Source organism: Cebus imitator, unplaced genomic scaffold (assembly GCF_001604975.1).
Source record: "Cebus imitator isolate Cc_AM_T3 unplaced genomic scaffold, Cebus_imitator-1.0 Scaffold469, whole genome shotgun sequence".
NCBI classification, from domain to species: Eukaryota; Metazoa; Chordata; class Mammalia; order Primates; family Cebidae; genus Cebus; species Cebus imitator.
Genome location: NW_016107784.1, coordinates 1,387,407 through 1,406,216, shown reverse-complemented (window position 1 = coordinate 1,406,216; position 18,810 = coordinate 1,387,407). Strand labels below are relative to the sequence as shown.

Here is an 18,810-nt window from a genome sequence, read left to right as displayed (position 1 = left end):
CCACCATGCCCAGCTGATTTTTTGTATTTTTAGTAGAGACGGGGTTTCACCGTGTTGACCAGGATGGTCTCGATCTCTTGACCTCGTGATCCACCCGCCTTGGCCTCCCACAGTGCTTGGATTATAGGCTTGAGCCACCGTGCCCGGCCGACTAACTTTCTTAGTTTTTACTTCACCTGTTCATGCATCGCACTGCCTCCTTCATATTGCTTATACGTACAGAATTTGCTTAGATAATGCAATTCAAATCCTTCTCTTCACTATCCGGATATCTGTGGCCCCTCCGTCAACACACATGTTCTAAAGGTCAGTCCATTCTCACTCACTTTTCTTTCTTTTACCTAAAGCCTGAAGGACTGGAGAAGGAAACAACATTCAACGCCCTGCTTTGTCCATCAGGTAAGAGTCAGCCATCACAATTTAGAAAACATTAAAGTCTAACATTTAAAATTCAAAGAACATTTGTATGTTATTTCTATACTTTCTGTGTGATCTAAGACCTGAAGCACCATTAATGCATTTGACAAATGGGGAAAACAGTTCTTAGGAAGGCCAAGTAATTTGATTAGCAGATCGCTAGGCCTGCATTCTAAGTCTTGGTCTCTTGCAGCACCTGTGCAACACCAAATGACTTTCTGACCATGTTTGCTATGGGCGTGGGTAGCAAGTGGGTAGAATCAAAATGAATATTCCCAAAGGGGATGTTTCCCTAAATAATTAGTAATGCAAACTGTGGACAGCAGAATTCAGGACATTCTAACACTGAGTTTTGCATAGCCAACAGTATTTGATAATGGGATTGCTACTTCCCAAAGAAAGAGTTGTCATGGCCTTTACCATTATTGTCATATTAACATTTGTTGGATGCCTACCCTGTACCTAATGCCCTATCAATCATTTGAGAAGGAACTGAAGAAACTTACAGTAAAAACTGTAGTACACTAAGAAATTTTTCAGCACAATGCATTCTCATCCCAAATCAACATTGAATCAACATCATACAAAAGTTCATTGCCTTTCCCTGACTACCTACGCATTTCTATTTACTGTGTTTTTCATGTTGAAACATATAAAATGTATTCTAAAAACATTTTCCTTGTTGTTTAGCCTATTACTGCATTTAAGTGAATTTGGTACCTATCATTCAACCCTTTTATCATGACTTCTCCATGTCTGAGTTCCTCGTTTTGATTTATTTCTTAGGTAAAATGGCTAATTATCAAATGGTTTTATTAAATTTTATTTTAATTACCAACATAATCAAATTTGCCTACCTAATTATACAAAAGTATATTCTTTAAAAAAGCATAACAGAACGTCATGTTCCCTAGAACTTAAAGGATAAATGGAGTGAGGTTTTGGCTGAGTTGAACCACCCTTTAGACTCCTAGGTCAAGCATATTTAACCCCTCCACTTCTGTGAAATTTACGGAGGTGGTGTCTCCTACCAGGGTGGGGTCACTGGTGGGAGCCCTGAAGCTGGGCTTACAGACTGGCCATCTGGAAACTCAAGCTACGTTGAAATTCCCAACATGCTTCTGAAAGGGATTAGCTCAGTTTTACAGGTGGGCTGTGCAGTTGGCTGGTATCTCTGAATGGGTGCCACAGCTGGCAGAAGCACTGAAGCACTACCAAAATCCACATGCTGGTCACTGTGAGCGCTGCCCTTTCTTTGTTTCTAACCTGACCCCAGGTAACTGTCGTGGCATTACTTCCAGTATTCCCAATAAAGTGAGACCAGAGAAGGCTTCCTAAGCAGAGTCTTTGAATACCTGAGAATCTTGATGTCTATTTCTGGTTCTCTTTCCTCCCTGTAGAAACTGTGACCCCAGGAGAATCCTTTCTATCTGGCATTGTGCTAACCTAAGGGAGTGAGAACAGTGGCATGGTCAAAGTGAGACCATTCTACCTATCCTTCTCGTTTGGCTTCACTCAGTTCTGTAAACCATGTAGGTGTCCCAGACTTGTTCCAAGTACTGGGGTTTTCAAAATGGATTTTCTGATCTGCGGATAGTAGCTAGTTGGACTTTCTGTGCAGGAAGGGACGATTTTGAGACTTTAAAAATCCTCCTTTTTATTACCTAAACGCATTCATACTTTCACCGGTATACATTTCCATGGCATTATACTTGCCATCATGTGTTATCATCAAAGTTTTTAACTTTAATTTTTGCCAAAAATGTAGATTAAAAAATTTTGCTGTTGTTTTAATGTATATTTTCTTAATTACAAGTGAGGATGACCTTATTTTTGCATGTTTATTAATTGCCTTTAAATCTTTGGCCATTTGTCTTTTGAGAAGCTTTTTCTGACTCAGTTGTACGACACTAATTCTTCATCTGTTGAATATGCTGCAGATATTTTCTTTCACTTGGTCATATGTCTTTTTCATTTTGTTTATGGTATCTGTTTTTTAAATAAAAGTATTAATATTAATTTTATGAGAAAGGGAAGATAACTTCTACATCTTTCATCTGTATGTAATTCGCCAAGATTAAAATGGCATTTTAAATGTATGTTCATCCATGGCAATTATTTTATTTTCAGTGAGTCAAGCATTTTATTTTGCTTGGTCATTTGTCCTTTAACTTTGCTTATGGCTTTCTTTTAACAAAAATTTTAGTATAAATTTTATGAAAAAGCAATTCAGTATGAAAACAAATCCTACACTTCTCTCGTTTTCATTTCATGTAATTTACCAAGATTAAAGTGGATGCAAATGTGTGGTCATCAGTACTAATTAGTTTATTTTCAATCCATCAAATATTGTTCCCCTTCACTTCCTTACCCTCAATTTCCATGAAAATACTATCTTTACATCTGAAATTTGACTGAAGAAAGGACGTAGCATTATTGGAGAATTCAGGACCTTTTTAGGATAATTTTTCCTTTAGTTGTGTATACTTATAGGGCTTTGTGGTTGGTGTTTTCTCCATACAACTGTTAAGTAAGGAAGTTGGGGGTGGGTACTAAACAGATCATCTTGTGATAACCATCTTGTGTCAGCCATCAGATGACAACAACTGAATCACAGCATCACCATGCTCTTACAATTTGTTGTCTTATTTGGAATGCAATTCTGCATAAACTACTGAAAAGATCATTGAAGAAGAAATTCTGAAAATCACAGAAAATCAGTAGCCCATTTTTAAAATATATTTTTAAAACCTGTGATATTAAAGGAGGACAACTTTTCAGGAGGAGTTTAGGTATAAGGCATAGTCCTAGCTTCTGGGTCATGGAGCTTTTTAGAAAGATATAATGGTAAAATAATTTTCGTATGCCTGATTTGTTTATTTCTCTAGGTGGTGAGGTATCTGAAGAATTATCCCTGAAACTGCCACCAAATGTGGTAGAAGAATCTGCCCGAGCTTCTGTATCAGTTTTGGGTGAGTCTCCAGCCCCTAGTAAATCTAGGCATTAACAACTTCTATTATACTATTTTTGTGCCCCATAAATATTTACTAAAAGTAATAATGTAATTTTAACTTCTTTCTTCTCTTCTTCTTTGGGCTTGTTTATTGCCTTCAATCATACTTCCAACCCTAGAAGATTCACCCTTCCTAAAAGTAATGTCTGGGCTCAACTATTTCTCATTTCTAAGCTCTCAGTTTCTAAGCTCAGCTAGTTATGTCTGCTAATGATCTTGATAGATGATGATCTCCAAGGCTGATGACTTCCCATCTCTCCCATTCTCTAGGAGACATATTAGGCTCTGCCATGCAAAACACACAAAATCTTCTGCAGATGCCCTATGGCTGTGGAGAGCAGAATATGGTCCTCTTTGCTCCTAACATCTATGTTCTGGATTATCTAAATAAAACACAGCAGCTTACTCCAGAGATCAAGTCCAAGGCCATTGGTTATCTCAACACCGGTGAGTGATTACTTGTGTAAGGGGGAAACTTGAATGTTATTTCAATTTGATTTCCCAGTAGGTTTCAGTTACTTATCAATATCATGATAAATTAGCTCAGCCTACTATGATACCTACTATGACAGTTAATTTCATGGAAACTATCCACTCTCCAACTTCCAATAAAATGTTTAGGGCTCGGCCGGGCGCGGTGGCTCAAGCCTGTAATCCCAGCACTTTGGGAGGCCGAGGCGGGTGGATCACGAGGTCAAGAGATCGAGACCATCCTGGTCAACATGGTGAAACCCCGTCTCTACTAAAAATACAAAAAATTAGCTGGGCATGGTGGTGCGTGCCTGTAATCCTAGCTACTCAGGAGGTTGAGGCAGGAGAATTGCCTGAACCCAGGAGGCGGAGGTTGCGGTGAGCCGAGATAGCGCCATTGCACTCCAGCCTGGGTAACATGAGTGAAACTCCGTCTCAAAAAAAAAAAAAAAAAAAATGTTTAGGGCTCAAAACGTCCTAATCTATGACAACAAAATTTAAGAAATGTCACAGGAGGAGCCGAGGTATTTTAGTAATTTCTCCACCCTCAGCATGCACATTAATCCATTGTGCTTTTTCATTAATCTTTCTTTACAGGTTATCAGAGACAGCTGAACTACAAACACTCTGATGGCTCCTACAGCACCTTTGGGGAGAAACATGGCAGGAGCCAGGGCAACACCTGGTAAGGAAAGAACAGTTGTTTGAGCTCCTTTTTATGTGCCGGCACTTTTACATGTATTACCTCAATTATGTTCACAATGCCATCAGCTATGTATTATCAGACCCGTGGTTTGTTATACTAGATAAATCCACAAAGATTAGCAAGGTAACAAGAAGAAAACCTGATATCCAAATACATGTATATTAGACCTGCTTCCAAAATTGATTCTATTAATGAGGTATTCTTTCTGAAATGGCTATTCTTTCTTAAGTAGCTACCATAATCATGAGTTTTTAAACTATATTGCCAGTGAACGTATATAACTTCTAAATAAACCATGTTAACTTCAGCTTTTATTGTGTCACATTCTAAGTCATTCAGCTTGACTTAGAATGAATTAATAGGAGGAAGCAATTGAGAAGAAAACAGTAATATGAAACATTATTTTTTAAAATCCCTAAAGTAACTCAATATTAGAAGTTACTGCATATAAGAGCTACGTGTGAGAAGACTCTGTCCTCTGAAAAAGGGAAGCTCTAAAGATAAGAGATTGAAAGCCTTACTCAAATAACTAAAAAAAAAAAAAAAAGTAAATTCAAAGGACTTGAATGTAAATTAGTTTAACCATTGTTGAAGACAAACAAAAAAAAAAAAAAAAAAGTAAATTCAAAGGACTTGAATGTAAATTAGTTTAACCATTGTTGAAGACAGTATGGCGATTCCTCAAGGACCTAGAAATAGAAATTCCATTTGACCCAGAAATCCCATTACTGGGTATATACTCAAAGGATTATAAATCATTCTACTATAAAGACACATGCACACATATGTTTATTCCAGCACTATTTACGATATCAAAGTGATGGAACCAACCCACATGCTCATCAATGATAGACTGGATAAAGAAAATGTGTACGTATACACCATGGAATACTATGCAGCAATAAAAAGGAATGAGATTATGTCCTTTGCAGGGACGTGGATGAAGTTGGAAGCCATCATCCTCAGCAAACTAACACAGAAACAGAAAACAGAACACCACGTTTGTACTCATTAGTGGGAGTTGAACAATGAAAACACATGTACACAGGGAGGGGAACAACACACATCAGGGCCTGTTTAGGGGTGGGGTCTGAGGGGAGGGAACTAAAAAGGTGAGTCAATAGGTGCAGCAAACCACCATGGCACACATACGCCTATGTAACAAACCTGCACGTTCTGCACATGTATCCTGGAACTAAAAGAAATAATAGAATTATATATACTTAGACCCCTTATGGCAAAGAGAGAGTTAGCAAGGAAATACTAGATCTAGCAGATTAATCAAGAAGAGTAAAGATTAATCAAGGAGATAAGATCTCTAAGTACACAAGTATTTTGTTAGATGACTGACATTCTACGAAGCCTGTTGCTGTGAAGTGGTTATAAAACCATTGTAACAACATAACTATCATGCTCACTTCCTTTCTGGTCAGGCTCACAGCCTTTGTTCTGAAGACCTTTGCCCAAGCTCGAGCCTACATCTTCATCGATGAAGCACACATTAACCAAGCGTTCACATGGCTTTCCCAGAAGCAGAAGGACAATGGCTGCTTCAGGAGCTCTGGGTCACTGCTCAACAATGCCATAAAGGTGAATCATTCTGGAGCTAGTTTGATTTGTCCATTATGATATCTGAGGATGAGGAGAGGAAGTGATAATGTGAAAATTTCTAAGGGAAAGCATCAGAGAAAAATAAAACCTGGATGGCATCAAAAAAGGGGGGATAGAACAAAAGCTGATTGCGATACTTTGCCCTATAGGGATGGATATGGGTAAGGATTAATTCCATGACATAGCAGAATAGAAAAAACTAATCAACAGCATTCTTGGAAGTTGAATTACTCAAATCTCCCTCTCGTATTCACAGGGAGGAGTAGAAGATGAAGTGACCCTCTCCGCCTATATCACCATCGCCCTTCTGGAGATTCCTGTCCCAGTCTCGGTAGGTACCACCTCATTCCTCTGCAGAAGGAGAGTTCTGGGTGCAGAGAAGCTGCTGACCTGCTGTCTGAAATACTATCCTATGAAAAGCAAAGCATCAGCTTTCCTTCTGTGCAATGCTGGTGCTGCCCGGATCTCCAGAGAATTTGATCAATCCATTAAGTAACGTTTACGTTTTCCCAGTAATTCCCCTAGGCTATTTACCACCACCACTCAAAAAAGAATCTTAAAGATATGTCTTTTAATATAAGAATAACAGATAAAAATGCTATTATATCCATCTATAAGAATGAGGACTAGATGGGAAAATGTGTTTAAAAACTTCGGTGCTGTGATCTTTGTATGTGCCTAGGAATGCCAGCACGCCTATTTACATAGCTTACTTCTCATCCTGTTCTGCCTTCACAGCACCATGTTGTCCGCAATGCCCTGTTTTGCCTGGAGTCAGCCTGGAAGACAGCACAGGAAGGGGCCAGTGGCAGCCATGTGTACACCAAGGCACTGCTGGCCTATGCTTTTGCCCTGGCGGGTAACCAGGACAAGGGGAAGGAAGTACTGGAGTCACTTAATGAAGAAGCTGTGAAGAAAGGTGAGAGCACACCAGAGATCCCTCTCCTGCCCTACCCTCTGTATCAAGAACCGCGTGGCAAAATCCCTCGCTCCTGCCTCCGGTGATCCCTGTCTCGTCTCTTCTTCTCTCTATATCGTTTTGTCCATATTGCATTTTATAAAATCTAGGATTTCCTGATCAAATCAGAATGCAAAAGACAAGAAGCAGTGCAGATGCTTCTCAACTTACGTTGGGGTTATATCCTGACAAACTCATTGTAAAGCCTGAAAAATCTTAAGTGGGGCCATTTTAAGTCAGGGACCATCTATATAGTGTGTTGATAAGAAGAGCATTCTCTGGAGACTAGCTCCAACGTGTGCTACGTATGTGAGCCTGGGAAAGTCATCAGCTTCCTGTGTTTCAGTTCCTTCATCAGCAAAATGGGGATAATGATAGTATTAACCTCACAGAGCTGTTGCATCAAATGAATTGATACGGGGAAAACAGTAGAGTACATGGCACACAGCAAATCCTGTAAAAGTACTAGTGAGTACTTCTAACATATCAGTTCTCAGCACATGCCCAACCCTTATCTGGTACTTTATATAATCTTAAGCATAAGAAAATAATTATGGAAGTAACTCCTGGAATGAATTCTGGTATTTTAAGCCCATTTCACAAGACCAATAATGTTGACCAATCTACTCATATTCACATAATACTTCTACGTATACCATGGTCTATATGAGGGGTTGAAGAAATAGAAAATAAAATGCAAATCATAAGATGTCCATTAAAATAGTCTACCTTTTTTCTTTGACAGCCATTAATAATTCCTCTTAAAATGTATTGAGAAATATTTTATAATAGAGATACAAAAGGTCGTAAGATCTCACTAGAAAACACTGTAAAACTCTCTCATAGATTAAGAAATAGAAAATTACCCATATAGGAACAAATAAATCCCCTGTGTATCACTACCATCCCCAGAAGCAATCATTATCCTGAATTTGTCGTTACAATGCCATGGATTTCTGCATATTTTTGTTGCATATGTATCCCTGACTAATATTTGGAATCTTTACATGTGTTTCATCTTGAGAGAAACAGTATCATATTTTTTATTATTTCAGCCACTTGGTCTTTTGTTTGTCTTTCATTTTCTAAGTTCAACATTATGTTGATGAAGACCCCTATATAAGTAAGTGCAGCATCAGCTCATTAATTTTCACTGCTGCATAATATATTACAGTCTATAAATTAGTCATAATTTACACATCGAGTTTCTCCTCATGAATTCTTTCGTGTTTTGCTACTAAAAGCAATGCTGCAATGAACACTCAGTGCCTGTTTCCGTGTGATGTGTTTCTCCGACTTACACTTTGGGAAGCGTAATGACTGGTTAGTGGGCTAGGCACGTCTTCCCCGTTGCTGAATATCGCCAAAGAGCGATCGACTTCCCACAGCGGTGTGTATCGGTTCCCATTGTCTCACATCCATGTCAGCCTTTGGTGCTTCAAGGATTACTGTATAATTTTTCAATCTAACGAGTACAAACTCTGCTATTTCATGTGATCTGTGATCCTCACAAGAAATCGCTAAGGTCAGGCTTTATAGGAAATGTGACAAACTCCAGCTATGATCTAACATGACGTCATAAATAGGACACAGCCACACCCAGTGATACAACTGCTGTGTCTCTCTCCCACCAGCCCAACTGCAGCAAGTGTTTGAAAACGTGGACAGGTGCAGGCTTCTGACTCCAGCATCGGCATCTGCCTTAGCTGGGCTGAAACACACCAAATTCAGATTTACATAGAAGGAAAAGCATCTGCAGACAGTTCAGGGGATCGTAATGGGCATGCAGCTCACATTTCAGCACTTGGCTTGGGCACTTTTACCTTTAATTAAATATAAATATGTAGTCACTTATAAATATATTTTCCTCACTTTTAAGACAACTCAGTCCATTGGGAGCGTCCTCAGAAACCCAAGGCACCAGTGGGGTATTTTTACCAACCCCAGGCCCCCTCTGCTGAGGTGGAGATGACGTCCTATGTGCTCCTCGCTTACCTCACGGCCCAGCCAGCCCCAAGCTCGGAGGACCTGACGGCTGCAACCAACATCGTGAAGTGGATCACGAAGCAGCAGAACTCCCAGGGTGGCTTCTCCTCCACCCAGGTTGGTGATTCACCAAAACCTTTTATTTCACCTTCAGGTAGCAAAAGGCTTGAACAAAAAAAGTACGAACACATCCGAGAAGAAAAAATAAAGGTGACAATAACTTGAAATGAGGAAAAAGTTTGTAGTATTTAAGGATATTGAGAAATAAAAGAAAATGAAAGTCAAGAGGGCCAAAAAGAAATGCTCAGAATTCCAGCGCCCCATCCCTGTGTTGTTACCCAGCTCCTGTTTCCCACAGCAGCACTGCCTGCTTCGAGCAGCAGTGGAGCACCAGCAGAATGACGGCGATGTCTCCTGCCACCCTCCTGGACGCTCCAGGGTCTCTTTCAAACTGTTCAGAGGAACTCTACTCAAAACCCAACAACCTCCACTCACAAATCTCTCCACTCTTAGGTTCCTTTTAGTTGGCGTTTTTCAAAACCATACCTTTTGTGCTTCCCCTGTTCACCTCTTGGTTTTTTGTTTGTGTTTTTCTTTTTTTGAGACAGTGTTTTGCTCTGTCACCCAGGCTGGAGTGCAGTGGTGCAATCTCGGCTCACTGCAACCTCCACCTCTGGATTCAAGTGATTCTCATGTCTCAGCCTCCCGGGTAGCTGGGATTACAGGTGCGCACCACCATGCCTGGCTGATTTTTGTATTATTAGTAGCGACCGGGTTTCGCCTTGTTGCCTAGGCTGGTCTCGAACTCCTACGCTCAGGCAATCCTCCTGCTGTGGCCTCACGAAGTGCCAGGATTATAGGTGTGAGTCACTGCACCTGGCCCCCTATTTATGTCTTAATATACAAACATTTATTCATCAGGAGCATAAAGAACTGTCTTTATTCATCCAAACTCCTAAGTCTAGCTATATAACCATGTATCTCAACAATTCACCAATGTGTACACAGCAGGAAGTTTTACTTTGAGAGAATTTAGATGTTTGCTTATATAAACTGAAACAAAAAAATGTGACAAAATGGGCATTCCATCCTATTTCCATGGCATCTCTTATCATATGAATGAAAAAAACTAAGTAATTTTGTTAAAAGTTATCATTCATTTCTTAGAAACGTATTATTTGAAGGAGGCCATCCAGGTTTGATATTGATGAGGATAAATACCAGCGATATTCACTGGGAACAGGAAATCGTCTAATAAAACGGGAAAGCCAAATAAAAATGTCATTAAATTCAGAAGATAATCATAATATTCATCTTTTATTTCTTCTGGAGAAACCGAAGCATGACTCTGCTCGTGGCTGCAGAGAACCTTGAGTTCTCTCAGGGCACTGACCTCAGCAACTGAGCAAAGTTTGATGTGGGAGCCAGACTAAACTTTGCTTGGACGGTGGCAGACGTGACCACAGTCGTCAAGAAAGACTTGCTAGCAAATAGCTGATGCCAATGACTGATTACCACTCACATAAATTTCCCACATTCCATGTCCCACATACTTACAGAGAGAAAAGGATCAGTTTTCCGATAAATAAAATAAACGTGTAGGGCATACAGTCCAAGGTAGATATGTGAACGTTATGGTTCTTTAACTATTTAAAGATTATAATCGATCTTGAAATTAGAGCTCCAATGTTTACGTAGTGAGGGAAGTAGGAAATCAGAGTCCCTCACAGGGGCCTTTATGAAAAATATCTCAGCCCTCAAAGCCTTGTCACACCTAAGCGGGGACTCTCGCTCATCTCTTCCAGGACACAGTGGTGGCTCTCCATGCTCTGTCCAAATATGGAGCAGCCACTTTTACCAAGACTGGGAAGGCTGCACAGGTGACTATCATCCAGTCTTCAGGGACGTTTTCCAAAACTTTCCAAGTGGACAGCAACAATCGCCTGTTACTGCAGCAGGTCTCATTGCCACAGCTGCCTGGGGAGTACAGCACGAAAGTGACGGGAGAAGGGTGTGTCTACCTGCAGGTGAGACTCGGGCAGGTGCGGAAAGAGTGCACGTGCGGACAGCAGCTGTTCTCACTGAGAAGTCCTAACTCCGAAAACAATGGGGCAAATCGGAGAAAGGGTGAGGGAAGTTGAGAAGAATTCTGGGAAAGGGCACAAAACTGATTTTGTCTTTGATGTTTCATAGACATCCTTGAAATACAGTATTCTCCCAGAAAAGGAAGAGTTCCCGTTTGCTTTAGAGGTGCACACTCTGCCTCAAACTTGTGATGAACCCAAAGCCCACACCAGCTTCGAAATCTCACTGAATGTGAGGTAAGAACTTCTGACTGTATCACCTAATTCTAACAACCACCAATCTTCTTACTGGGACTCTTCTTTAAGTAAAGCAGTACAACAGCAAATATTTGTACTGCATTCATTGAAAGTGCAACGTATGCTCTCAAGTTGATATAATATAATTCTCAGTGAAGGGGTTTACATGGTCCATGCAGGATCTATTATTGGGCAACCTCATTGTTTAAAGGGTAATAATTCCCCTCAATAATAACTAAATAAATATTACCCACTGCTTCTGACCTGAATTCCTTCTAATGTAATGAAATCCTATATTATTCTTGCTTTATTCAAGACAGAGATGAAGAATTATTGAAAAGTTTGACTAGAAGGAAGCAGTGACTCTTTAATTAGAATTCCTACTGGCAATAAATAAATCTCAGGTTACGTATGATATAATTAACTTTGGGGAAAGATACACTTACATGCTGCAGACCTGACAAAAATTATCTCTCCACAAGAATATTATAACTTGGTTGGGGATACTATTCAGGAAAAAAGTTAAGACAAAATATAAGTAACAAATAACTGGTACACATAAAAGAGAACGCGATCATGACCTCTGCAGGAACATGGATGGAGCTGGGGTCATTAGCCTTAGCAAACTAACACAGGAGCAGAAAACCAAACACTGCATGTTCTCATTTGTAAGTGGGAGCTAAATGATGGGAACACATGAACACAAAAAGAACAGCAGGTACTGGAGCCTACTTGAGGATGAAGGATGGTAGGATGGAGAGGAGCAGAAAAAATAACAACTGAGTACAAAATTTAGTACCCAAGTGATGAAGTAATCTGTACACCAAAGCCCCATGACACGGGTTTACCTATATAACAAACCTGCACATGTATGCCTGAACCTAAAACATATATACACACACACACACACACACACACACACACACACGTAGATATACATATATATCAAAGCATAAAGTGATATATATATACATCAAAATATATATACATATTTAATTTAATTTCGCATATATATTTGCCAAAAAATAAATTAAGCAGTCCAAGTGTCAGATGCAAACTCTCAGGGACAGGTCGCTAGGTGTTTGTAAGTGTTTTGCTGAGAGCCAGTGTTTACGTAAACACGGCAAATTACGGTTGTTTTTGTAAATAATGTAGACCGAAATGTATTATTCATAATATACATCATTTTGTCAGCTGAAAGAAAATAAAATTAAACAAATAAATAAAATAACCGGAATAGATTAGCGGTTACAAGCCGCCTGTGCATCATTTGTAGAGCTTTCTTAAAATGCAGATCCTCAGCCCCCATGCACCAGAAGGTCTGATTCATCAGGTCTAGAGGAGGAGGGCCTGGTCTCTGTGGCTTTAACAGGCTTCCTAAAAATTCTACACAAGCCACTTTTACAAACCACCGGGATAAGATATTTGGGAAGACTTACATGTAACTTTTAGAGTTGTGGAATACTTGATGTGGACATAGAAGAAGAAAATACTTTAAAACACAGAAAACTCTAATCCCATCCTCCCCTGGATCCTCAGTTACACCGGAAGCCGCTCTGCCTCCAACATGGCGATCACTGATGTGAAGATGATCTCTGGCTTCGTTCCCCTGAAGCCGACAGTGAAAATGGTAGGTTTTTCATAAGCCAAGAATGCCTTATTTTATTTAATGTTGTATGTATTCCCAGCATAAGACAATGCTAATATTAAAATACTATTAAAATCCATCTCTATTGGCTAAGTGTGGTGGCTCATGCCTGTAATCCCAGCACTTTGGGAGGCTGAGGCGAGCAGATCATGAGGTCAGGAGTTCAAGACTAGCCTGGCCAACATAGTGAAACCCCGTCTCTGTTAAAAATACAAAAATTAGCTGGGCATGGTAACGTGGCTGTAGTCCCAGCTACTTGGGAGGCTGAGGCAGGAGAATCATTTGAACCCAGGAGACGGAGGTTGCAGTGAGCTGAGATTGCGCCATTGCACTCCAGCCTGGGTGACAGAGCGAGACTCCATCTCAAAAAGAAAAAATCAGTCTCTGTCAAAGCCTTATGCTTTTTCCAAGCTCAGAAATATAATCACATGTGTTTGTATGAATGCTCACCTTGTGCAGAGCACTGTGCTAGGAGCCATGACTACTAGAAAAAAAATTGGCAGTAGATTCTTGCTTTTCAGTTTCTTCTTAGCTTAGAATTTTGCTAAGAAGGTAAAACATATGAACATGAACTAGTGAAAAATATGAAAATGACTGATTGGCATAAACTGTAAGTATTACAGAAGATTAAAAAAATTATGGCAATCAAAACAGGAAAAAACTCCTTTATGAAGCAATAGAAGCTGAATTGAACTTTGAAATATGAGTAACTACTAAGCTTTGGATACTTAGCTCCCTTTTCTTCAGATAAATAACTCTACACATTAGTCATTATACTAATATTAAAACCTTTCTGTCTTTCATTTTTAATTGTATTACATTATGTCCTTGCTTACAAAAAGCATTTGAAGAATTCTCCCCCCAGGCTTATTTGGCAATACAAAATATTTTTTCTCTGGACCCCCCAGGGATTTCATCTATTTATTAACATTTGTGGTGTTTCTATTTTCTTCAGCTGGAAAGATCTAACCACGTGAGCCGGACAGAAGTCAGCAACAATCACGTCTTGATCTACCTGGATAAGGTAAGAGACAGTCCAGTCTATTTGCAAAAAAAACGTAGATAATAATCCTCTAAGGGAACACCTGGGAAGTGGGTAAATGCATTTTAGAAACATCACTTCCATGCTAGAAATTTGAGAACTCTAATGTTAACTCTAAAAGAATGTTCTCCTCTTCTTTATTTATATTTCACTGGGGACGATGGGTAGAGATGGCTTATTATAATCTTGGGATATGAATATTCCTAAAACCCTGTAAGCAAGAAATCTTCACAGAATGTGTTTATTATGTTGACAAGTTATTTTGATACCCAGTAATAAAAGGAGTAGCCCTTGTGATTAGTCAATTATTAGTTAATTATCAACATACCCAACAACAATATGAAAATGAAAAGAACTGTCAATCTCCGCAAGGACTTGAACCATAAATTATTAGGCCGGTTCACCAATAAACCAATCTGATTTTATAGATGTGTGTGGCAGGAGAGTTTGTTCATGCATACGTTGATGGGAATTATAGTTTACAAATTTGATGAAACTTAAACAAGCCTGGAACGATCAACCTTTTAGATTCCTCTTAGAGTCTACACACATATTCCTGCAAGGCAGAGAAGTGAAACTGTACCAAATCTCTGTGTATTTAAAATTAACACAGTTAGTCATCCAATAAAAAGTATATAACATTTACCCTCATGAACAGAGCTATATATTGGCATTGACAGAGGTATGTGTGTTCTGTAAGCTATTTAATAAATACTGTCTCATACAAAATAACAGTAAGACAAAAAGAAAAAAAAAGTTATTTAATAAATAATCGGGAGAATTTATCATCTCCTCTGAGAGATTTCTGCACAATGTAATTAAGGACCCCGTAGTGTGCTGCAGGATGATAAAGCTTTTCCCCAAAAAGCAGATGAATACTTAAACTAATTCAAGGAGAGAAGAAAGCTTCCTGAAAGGTCATCTAATTGACTTTTGCTTTCCAGGTGTCAAATCAGACACTGAGCTTGTCCTTCAAGGTTCTGCAAGATGTCCCAGTAAGAGATCTGAAACCAGCCATAGTGAAAGTCTATGATTACTATGAGACGGGTGAGTGAGAGTGATTTTCACATAGAAATTAGGTCCCTGATCACAGAAATTCAGATTTGGGGGATGTGTTGGGGCTATTTATTACATTAAGGAATTACATTATCACTTCATTTTGTCTCCATCAAATCTGATCCTCTTCTTTTTGTCTCTTATACATATGTTGTAGAAACAACCTGCATTATAAATGTATCAACTACTAATACAAAACACCTGTAGGGTATTTAGTTCTCTTTTAGTCAGATAAATAGACTGTAGGAAAATATGAGATTTAAGTAAGCAGAACATCTGAAGAGTCCTTCAGGAGTTTGGGGTAAAAGAAAATATGACATACTGTATTTGAAACGAGAATGTAAGGTAGCAAGCAATGCATCAAATGAACGACGCCGATGTTTCTGATACAATACTGCTCTTCCCACAACAGACTCCTGCCTTGGCCTGTATTCCATAGATGTTTGCCTTCTTTCTCAATTCATGTAATAATTTCTGTTATTTTTTTTCAGATGAGTTTGCAATTGCTGAATACAGTGCTCCTTGCAGCAAAGGTAAGCCACTCACACGCCTTCAAAATGCAGTCAGAACTTTTCAGCTTGTCCCCAAACCTCCTGCTTCATAAAACTCTGGCTAAATATTTGTCATAAACGTCGTATTGCTCACACTGCACATTATTATAGAAAAACACATTTATTGGAGAGGACCACTGACTCTGTCAAACCTCAGACAGTCATAGGATTGCTGACGGGTAATGATTTGGAATGGATTTGGTTTCCCACTGTACTGACTGGGTTTCCGTAGGCACTGTGCTACCCAGAACTAAGGGAATACTCTCCACTCATGGAGACCCAAGTCTGTCTTAATTTTTTCTTCTTTCCAATATCACAGATCTTGGAAATGCTTGAAGACCACAAGACTGAAGAGCGCTTTGCTGGAGTCCTGTCCTCAGAGCTCCACAGAAGAAACATGTTTTTGTATCTCCAAAGGCTTGATGAATGAACATTTTTGTCTGGTCAATGTCTTTCCATGTTTCCTGTTCATTCAATAAATATTTCTTTACATTTCCATATGATTCTCAATAGAATATGAAGATAAAACTTAAAGGAATCAAGTGCTGAGGGACTTCAGAATACCAAAAAATGATAGAGAGATGTTGGTCTGAGCAGGCTTCATGTAAGGACTGTGGGGAAAGAAGAAAGTACTGGGTTATGTACTAGGAAAGCGTAAAGTACATTTAGTTATGGGAATGCCCTATGAAAAAGCCAAAGAGTGACGGTGTCTCACTCTGTCGCCCAGGCTGGACTGCAGTGGTGTGATCTCGGCTCACTGCAACCTACGCCACCCGTATGCAAGCAATTCTTCTGCCTTGGCCTCTCGAGTAGGTGGGACTACAGGTGCATGCCACCATGCCCGGCTAATTTTTAGTAGAGACAAGGTTTCACTGTGTTAGCCAGGTTGGTATTGATCTCCTGACCTCATGATCCACCTGCCTTGGCCTCCCAAAGTGCTAGGATTACACGCGTGAGCCACAGCACCCAGCCCAAAGAGTGAATTTTTGTGACAAAATAAAAGACTGACTTCACCAGAAAAGACGTTTACATTAAAATGAAATAGAATGAAATACAACACTGAACGGGTCATATTGGAGGCATGTTCGTTGGGACTTGACCTGAATTGGGAGTTGTGCGTCCTATGTTACACCAAAATCTCCCACTGATGAGAGTGATCAGTCAGTTAACCTGGGCTCCCAGATTCAATAATAGATGAGCTGAAAATATTGAAGGGAGGGTTCGTGCAGAAGCAAGTTTTCTCAGAAGAAGGAATGCGTATGACTCAAAGTCCAAATAGGCGTAATATATTGGAGCATCTTTCTTCTGGAACCCTGAGCCGCGATGGAAGGGTAGATGTAAAGTCAAGGAAGTATTCTGTTGCAGAAATCAGTTTTCACAACATCTGATTGATGTCTGAGGTCTCATGTCTCACACCATCTCTTTAGTCTATTTTTTAAATACCTGATTTTCCTTGCAGCAAGTATTGCAACATATATTTCCATTCTATGCAAGGGGAAGCAGGAGCTTCAGGAGCTTGTGAAGAAGTGGGAAAGGCCAAGGCAGGAGGATTGAGCCAACGGAGTCTGAAGGCAACCCTAGGAGTCCTACTTTTCATTTGGCACAAAAATGGCAATGTTTAGTTAGGCAGAAGTTGAGTATGGATTGTGTAAACTAAGAGCTGGAAAGGACTTTGAAGTTCAAGCAATCCTTAGCTCTGTCTCCAGGCTAGACAAAATATGAAATAAAGCCATCACTTCTGTGTGGTGCTTACAGCATAAGCACACACAGATATTAACACATCAGCATTACGGGATCTTTGAGGTGCCGTTCTCCTGCCCGGTCTGGTGGCACCTTTGCCTGAATTTTGCTCTGGGCCCACTGGGCTACTTCCGCCCATTCACACTTGCCACCAGCCCGGATCCTGCATCCAAGGAAAACCGAGACAGGCGTGGAGCGGAGAGGAGTGTGCTAGGGTGTGTGAGCAAGCGTGGCCACCGTGCAGTCGCACACCAGCTGCTGCCTGGGTTGTGCAGCTACAGGTGCCACCACGGGCTCTCTGTGAGGTGGCTGGACCAGGCACACAACAAGCAGCTTCCCTCTGGGCCAGGCGCACCACAACAGCTTCCCCCAGTGACATTGGGGAATGCAGTGAGGCCAACCAGGGTCCCAAGGCGGGAGTCCCAGGTCTGCGCTCCCCAGGGGGCTGCAACTCTTCTCCCCCTGTGGGGAGCAATGGGCATGTTGCAGCCCTGTTTGTGTTAGGCTCTTTTAGTCTGGCTGTGCGGCTCTCAGTGCTTGCACCAAGCAGACAAGTGAAGAATGAGACAGATGAAGAGGAGCATTATTGAGCAATGGAACAGAAGGATGAGCAAGATGAAGAGGAAAGAGACCCGCAGTTAGCAGCTCCTTCCCACAGCAAGGGTGTCCAACGAGTGTCCCGCTTCTAGCAGAAAGAAGACCCGGGAGCGGGCCGCTTCTCTCTGCAAACAGGTCTTGCCATTCAGTGGTCAGCTTTCAGCAGAGAGGAGGTCCTAGAATGGGTAGCTCCTCTCCGCAGCAGGTCACCCTCGTCTTCCCGTCCTCCCTTCCAGTCTAGCTGAGCCCTGGGATTGTATGAACCTCAGAGGAAAGGAAATGTGAGCCGGTTGGTTCATGGGAAGCTATGGATGGGCCCAGGGAACGGCACCGCAAGTTCCCGCTCTGGTCTGCAGGCTTCAGGCCCTTCCCGGCTTGAGGGTGGGGCTTCACCGGGGACCCACCCCATTCCACCCAGGAGCCCGTCTGCCTCCTGCTACCAAGCTGTTCACGCCAAGGGGTGCCTGCAGGCCAGTGCTGGGCTGTCTTCAGCCCCCTCAGCCTCCCTCTCATGCTTGTTGGTGCCCAAGTTCCGGAGGGGGCCGAGATGGCAGGGGGCTGGCATGTCAGCGCTGTCCCCATGTGCACAGTGGGCCAATCTGCAATGGCGCCCAGGCTCCGCCCGACCTTGCTCTGAGATCAGAGTGGGTGCTGACAATGGAGAGAAGCCAGGCAGCAGGAGCAGGCACCCTC

At 41.0% G+C, this 18,810-nt stretch overlaps 1 protein-coding gene and 1 long non-coding RNA gene across 2 annotated transcripts in view; both read left to right on the top strand.

The window, feature by feature from the left end:
* A2M (alpha-2-macroglobulin) overlaps positions 1-11,514 on the top strand; it is a 39,061-nt gene extending 27,547 nt beyond the window's left edge. Inside the window, exons 22-31 of the mRNA XM_017512344.2 lie at positions 348-399; positions 3,306-3,389; positions 3,701-3,877; positions 4,499-4,586; positions 6,041-6,197; positions 6,475-6,549; positions 6,957-7,137; positions 9,056-9,279; positions 10,968-11,189; positions 11,356-11,514. Of these exons, the coding sequence (XP_017367833.2) occupies positions 348-399; positions 3,306-3,389; positions 3,701-3,877; positions 4,499-4,586; positions 6,041-6,197; positions 6,475-6,549; positions 6,957-7,137; positions 9,056-9,279; positions 10,968-11,189; positions 11,356-11,487 (1,392 nt within the window). The 3' untranslated portion in view covers positions 11,488-11,514. The remainder of the gene's footprint in view (positions 1-347; positions 400-3,305; positions 3,390-3,700; positions 3,878-4,498; positions 4,587-6,040; positions 6,198-6,474; positions 6,550-6,956; positions 7,138-9,055; positions 9,280-10,967; positions 11,190-11,355) is intronic.
* A 3,766-nt stretch (positions 11,515-15,280) lies between these two features.
* Positions 15,281-16,278, top strand: LOC119468664. The gene is made up of 2 exons (XR_005197407.1): positions 15,281-15,762; positions 16,100-16,278. It is a non-coding gene; the product is annotated as an uncharacterized LOC119468664 (long non-coding RNA).
* Positions 16,279-18,810: the final 2,532 nt, after the last annotated feature.